Genomic DNA, 6,834 nt, shown 5'->3' on the forward strand with positions numbered 1-6,834 from the left:
ATCTTAATAAGATATCTGCTAAATTCAGAGACGAACCAATAAAATGGAAAATGGAAAATAAATTCGTAGCAAAAATATGTATCCAGTATATCAGAAACTACATCAATGCAACAAGTGTGGCAGAAATTTAGAGAAATTAATGGCTCGTATAGCTGACCTGCCAGACATGTATTAATGCATAATGGCTCGCTAATTCATGATACACAGGCAATCTCAAATGTTATTGGACGCAGTATTGAAAACATAAGCAGAATAAATAATTTGGATGCCCACTTTCGATCCATTAAAAGAAAAGATGAAGCAATTCTATTGAATTTTGATACATTAGAAGATATCTTCTACAATAAAAGATTTACTACAGAGGAAATGGAATTTGCATAATCAAATTGTAGTTTAACAGCCACTGGTAAAAATAATATAAATTTTGATATGATAAAAAATCTAGCCCCTTTGGCTTAGGCCTATCTATTAGATTTTTATAATCATCTTTGGACACAACATCTATTTCCAAAGGCATGGAAATTACTGGAAAAAATAGCAAATTATATATTGAACCGGCGTTTACGTAGCGGCAACATTTCATCAGCTTCAAAATTTGGCTCTCAAACAGAATGATCCTCCTTGGACTCTGTATCATACTTGGAAAATTATATCCGTAGAGGTTTTGAACGAAAGCAAATCACAGTAGCCATATTTTTTGACGTTCAGAAGGCATAAGATACTATTTGGAGGCATTCAATACTAAAATCCTTACATCACAACAGTTTTCGTGGACACCTTCCTATTTTTATTAGATCTTTTGTTAGTGGAAGAACATTCCAAACTCGCAGAGAAATTATTTATTAGGAATCTTTCAACCTTGATTGTGGTGTACCCTAGGGTAGTGCTTTAAATGGAACTATTTTTGCATTAGGAGGTAATGGCATAGTTGCTCAAATGCCACAGGGAGTGAAAAGTAGTCTGTATGTGGACGACTTTGCAATATACTACTCGTTAAATAATCTTCGTCACTTATAAAGAATTCTGAATAACGCTACTCGTAAAATATAAGTTTGGACTGCTTCTGTTGGTTTCAGACTTTCAGCTGAAAAATGTCCAGCAATAATGTTCTACAAGAATAGCAGATGGAAGCAAAACCAGGATATAAAATTCACATTGGGCGACGCTCAAATCCAATTCCAGGATAAGGTAAAATTTTTGGGACTAATATTCGATACCCACCTCAATTGGAAAGCGCACATATCATACATCAATCTAAATTTAATAATGCTCTCAACCTAATGATGAAGTTGTCTCATACAATCGGGGAGCAAAGAGATCAACTCTATTGATGATCTATAAAGCATTAGTCTTATCTAGAATAGATTACGGTAACCCAATATATGGATCAGGATCTAAAGCTACCTTAAAGTCTTTAGATCAAATATATACTGGAGGCCTTAGTCTTTGTAGTGGAGCATTTAGATCTTCCCCTAATATCTCAGTCTTATGTGAAAGTGGGGAGCCACCTTTGTCCTTACATCGAGACTTTGTAAAAAAAAATGCAAAGTGCATTGAAGCTCCTATCCACCAATTCTCCAACAAGGAAACTCTTTAATCAAAGCGATGTATTTATTAACAATCATAAACCACCATTCCCAATTAGAGCGAATAGGCTATTACAATCAACAAACATCAGAATTAATCTTATTCAACCATCTTTTTTCCTCCTCCTTGGATCATAACGAAAACAAGAATATGCTCTCATCTTTTTTATTTATCAAAAAGATATAACTATACCTTGGAACATATTCAGAGGAATGGACCCCGCTATACTATATATACTATATATATATATATATATATATATATATACATATATATATATATATATATATATATATATATATATATATATATATATATATAATTATATACTGATGGCAGTATCCTCTACAAAACAAATCTGCTCTTATTACCTAGTGAAGCATCAGTATTTACTTCTGAACTATCAGCGATTTTATTGACAATTGACACGGTTAAAACAATTGAGGAAGGTGGATCTCAAATTTGTTATTTTTTCCGATTCAAGAAGTGTCATAGAAGCCCTCAAAGGTTACGCACAGATATCAACTGATATTACAAATTAAAGAGCTCCTCAACCTACTATATTCTCGCGGGGTACATATTGAAATATGCTGGATTCCGGCCCTTGTTGAGTTGTCGGTAATGTGAAAGCAGATGCCGCTGCTAAATCGGCCATACATTTACCAAACCTCGGCATTAAACTTCCTGACAAGGATTAGGTAACTATACTTAAGAAGTTTTATGGTTAAAAAATGGCAGGAAATTTGGAATGATGAATCGGAAAATAATTAATTGAAACAAATAAAACGAATAATTTCTCCATGGGAATCATCAAATTAATATGGCAAGAAAACTGAAGTAATTTTAACGAGATTTCTATTCTGAGTTTCTCTGTTTTTTAGGATTTTAACGTTTTTATGAAAAGTAGGTATTATAAATAAAATTCAGATATTTTTGGTCTATTTTTTTATATTATAATATATATATATATATATATATATATATATATATATATATATATATATATATATATATATAAATTTTCTCCCGAAATTTTTCGGGCCAGCCCTGTGGGAGTCAAGCCTGACTCACTGGGATGGTTAATCTCCTTCCTTCAATAAATAAATATACAAAGATGATCTCAGAACCATATAACGCTATGTGCCAGTCGTCATGGTGATTAGAATCATTGATATTAACTATTATCGGTGAAGGCATTACGATCACCAACTTATAAATGTTGATACGCGTTGTTATTTCCTTCTTCCCCCGCCATTATATTTTCCAAATATTTACAATTATTTCATTATCAAAATTAAAAACATAGATATGTAAAAGAAAGAAAGAACAGGAGATATCGAAAGTAATGGGTTTCTTGAATAGCTTGGTGGGAGAACACCGACAAGGTGTGTCTGACATTATCTGCTGAAGCGACGAACAAGGGCGGAGAGCCGGAGACAGGGGGTGAGTGAGAAAGCGTGAGCCAGGGTGGGGTTTGGGGCGGAGTTTGGGGATTTGTGGGGGGGGGGGGGGGGGGAAGGTTAGCTAAGACGTGACCATTCTGCCCAATTCTAAAGACTGTCACCCAATAATTTGAGACACTAGATAATATGTTAATAGTATACATCCTTTATACCCCACCATCATTATATTAAGGCACAGATGCACACATTCACTGCATTTTATTTCACACAATTCATTTTCCCCGAGAGTTTCAGAAAGAATATAATGAATGTAATATAATATAAGAAATATAGTAGATTAAAATACTTAATATTAAGTAGCCTTGATGGTTGCGAGAGGCGGAGCCAAGTGGCCCATCACACTCAAATACTGATAACTCAATTAGGTTATGCCACAAATGCAAATCCTGTGGTACTAGATTAGCATATCCTGTAATGTGTTCTTAGCATAGATTAATAAAATATTACCCTTGCAAAAATTGATGAATCATACAACCCACGGCTATAAAACCTGGTGTGTAACATCTTTGTGACCAGATTCGTATATTATTGGTAATACTGGTAATTATAGGCCAGTCAATCTAGGGCAAAAATAGATGCAGCCAAGCACAATTTGGTTGAGTAGCCATTTACGGTTTTGTGATCTTTGGTCACATCCAAATAACATACCAAACGTTTACCATTATTTAAATAGTAGATCCAGGAGATATAAGACGGAGGGCAGAACAACAGATGAAGAGAGAGAGAGAGAGAGAGAGAGAGAGAGAGAGAGAGAGAGAGAGAGAGATGCTTATAGGATAATGAAAATTGATATTTCCGTCTGAATAATATTAATATGAAGAGTCAGTTCCAACAATATTTAAGGTTTTTTATATAGAAAATAGGATAACGATTTAAAACAATACGATGTGATAAGATTTCATAATAATAATTTTCCCAAATATACCCATCAGAGTAACTAAACAGAAATAAAAGCTCTTTCTCTCTTCTCTTCTCTTCTCTCTCTCGCTCTCTCTCTGTCCATATATATTTCGTTCATTAATGCATTCCTTTGGCTGATTACCGTAATTTCGCTCCTCCTCCCATTCGAACTACTCTAACTATGTATCGGTTGTTTGAACGTGGGCCACTTTCAGGGCAAGAAGGGCATGATCTCTCCGAGCCTGGCCTGGCGGGGCGACACCGCCTTTGTAACTGGCTGTACATACACGTGAACGCACCAGTGTTGCCACACTCTCGGATTGGAATGATCGTACTGGCTCCTCAAAATTATTGGTTTTTCAGTAAAAATATCGTACAAAATTGTAGATTTTATCGTAATTATTATCTTACACTGTTTCTGTTAATTAACAGTTTTATAATTTGTCAAAATAATGAATATATATATGATTTCTTTGTTGTCATTAATATCTAGCAATTTACATAATTAAGAAAAAAATACAAATGAAACATTTCTCTCTACAAAAACGAAAAAAATGGAATTATGAATAATTACTTAATGTTATGAACAATTGTTATGAAGAAATTATTACTATATTGTATTAACACGGTGGCAAAAAAAGTATACAGCTTTGAACGTCACTTCTTTCCATAATGTAAACTAAACTGATAACGAATTAACACGAAGATATGTGAGTTGATAGGCCCACTCATGCATATCTTTAAACACCCCAAAACATCGAAAATCAAAATAGCATCACTGATTAGTAATTTAAAATAAATATATATAATTAAACATGACTGGTACTGATACCTATCACAAGATAAAGAAATTAATAACAATAATAATTGTCAAGTATATCTTTAAGAATCTCATTCCAAATAAAATTCAAGTTCTCTGATCTTCTGGAATAACTGTGCATGATTATTTATTCTGGGAAACATATCATTTGCAGGAGTAAAATGAACACATGACCCTCCTGAACCTTTGATGCAACTAGCAAAGAGAAAAGCCCCATTAACAGTCAGTCTGTTTCTTTGTTTAGTTTTAAAGAGGTTAACTTTACTGAACACTCGTTCACATTCAGCATTTGAGTGCGGCAAGCAGAGAGCAGTTAGAGCAATATTGGCTAGGTCTGAAAAACTAGACTCTTTTTTCCTCCTGGCCAGGGGCCCCACGCAAGGTGGCCCAAACTGGTCTCCTCCCCACCAGGGACCCCACCCCAGTGGACCAAACCGGTGTCCTGCCCACAAGGGTCCTCAACCCTGGCGGCAATACCCAGCCGCCTCCCCACTGGGGGCCCCACTCCTGGCAGCCCAATCCATTTGCTTCCCCGCTGGAGGCCCCACCCCTGGCGGCCAGACCGAGTCTCCTACCTACCAAGGGCCCCAACCATGGAATTCTAATCTGGTCACCTCCCCGACGGGGGCCAAACCACTGGCGGCCCGACCTGGTCGCCTCACCACCAGTGGGTCCACCCCAGGCGGCCCAACCTGTTCGCTTCCCGTGGAGGCCCCACCCTGTCTCCTCCCCCACCAAGGGCCCACCCATGGTGTTCTGACCTGGTCGCCTCACGGCTGGGGGCCCAACACCTGTTGGCACGCCTTGGTCACCTCGCCACTGGGGGCCCCACCCCAGGCGGCCGGACCCAGTCTCCTCCCCGTAGAAGGCCCCACATCTGGTGACCTGACCTGATCTCCTCACCCACTCGTCCCGGGACCTACGACGGGCCTCACACAGCACCCGTGGCGGTCCTTGCATGGCAGTCCTAGCAACCGTGGCGGGCCTCGCCCATCCGTCCAGGCACCCGTGGTGGGTCTCGCCCGCCAGTCCTGGCATCTATGGCGGGCCTCACCAGCCCACCCCAGCACCAGTGGTGGGCCTCACCTGCCCGTCCCGGGACCTATGACAGGCCTCACCCTCCCGTCCCGGAACCCGTGGCATGGCTCGTCCAGCTTTTCCGACCTGTGGCGGATCTCACCCGCTCGTCCTGGCACCCATGACAGGCCTCACCCGCCCGCCCCGACACCCGTGCCAGGCCTCGCCAATCCCAACACCTATGCCAGGCCTTGCCCGCCCATCCCAGCAACTTTGGCGGGCCCCACCCGCCCATCCTGGAACCTGTATCGGGCCTTGCCCGACCATTCCGGCGCCTGTGGTGGGCCTCGCCCACCCTTGCTGGGATGCGTGGTGGGGCTCGCCCGCCCTTCCCAGGACTTTTGGCAGATGTCGCTCGCCGGTCCCAGCGGGACCCGTGGCGGACCTTGTCCACCTGTACTGGGACACGTGGCGGACCTCGCCCACCCATCCCCGGACCCATGGCAGGCCTCACCCACCTGTCCCGGGACCAGTGGTGGACATTGCCCACCCATCCCGTGACCCGTGGCGGACATGGCCCACCAATCCCGGGACCCGAGGTGGGGCTGGCCCGCCCGTTCTAAAACCCGTGGCGGATATTGCCAGCCCATCCCAGGACCCATGGTGGGCCTCGCCCACCCATCCTGGGACCCATGGCGGGCCTTGTCGGCCTGTCCTGGGACCCGTGGCAGAACTTCAATGCCCGTCCCGGGAAGGGCAGGTCGGGGTCTGCCCGTCCCGGGACACGTGGCGGACATCGCCCGCCTGTCCCGGGACCCATGAAGGGCCCCAGCCTGCCCTTCCTGGGACATGAGGCGGACATCACCTACCCGTCCCGGGACCTGTGGCGTACATCACCCACCTATTCCGGGACCCGTTGCAGATATCGCCCACCCATCACGGAACCCGTGGCAGACATCACATGCCTGTCCTGGGACCTGTGGCTTGCCTGGCCCGCCCATCCCAGCTCCCGTGGCTGGCCCGGGCCAACCATCCTGGGACACGTGG

At 42.6% G+C, this 6,834-nt stretch overlaps 1 protein-coding gene across 1 annotated transcript; it reads left to right on the plus strand.

The window, feature by feature from the left end:
• Nucleotides 1-5,911: 5,911 nt before the first annotated feature.
• Nucleotides 5,912-6,640, plus strand: LOC135224803 (formin-2-like). Its single transcript, XM_064264127.1, has one exon. It carries the CDS (start codon nucleotides 5,912-5,914, stop codon nucleotides 6,638-6,640), a length of 729 nt encoding a protein of 242 aa, XP_064120197.1.
• Nucleotides 6,641-6,834: the final 194 nt, after the last annotated feature.

The sequence above is a fragment of the Macrobrachium nipponense genome, chromosome 12, assembly GCF_015104395.2.
Source record: "Macrobrachium nipponense isolate FS-2020 chromosome 12, ASM1510439v2, whole genome shotgun sequence".
NCBI classification, from domain to species: Eukaryota; Metazoa; Arthropoda; class Malacostraca; order Decapoda; family Palaemonidae; genus Macrobrachium; species Macrobrachium nipponense.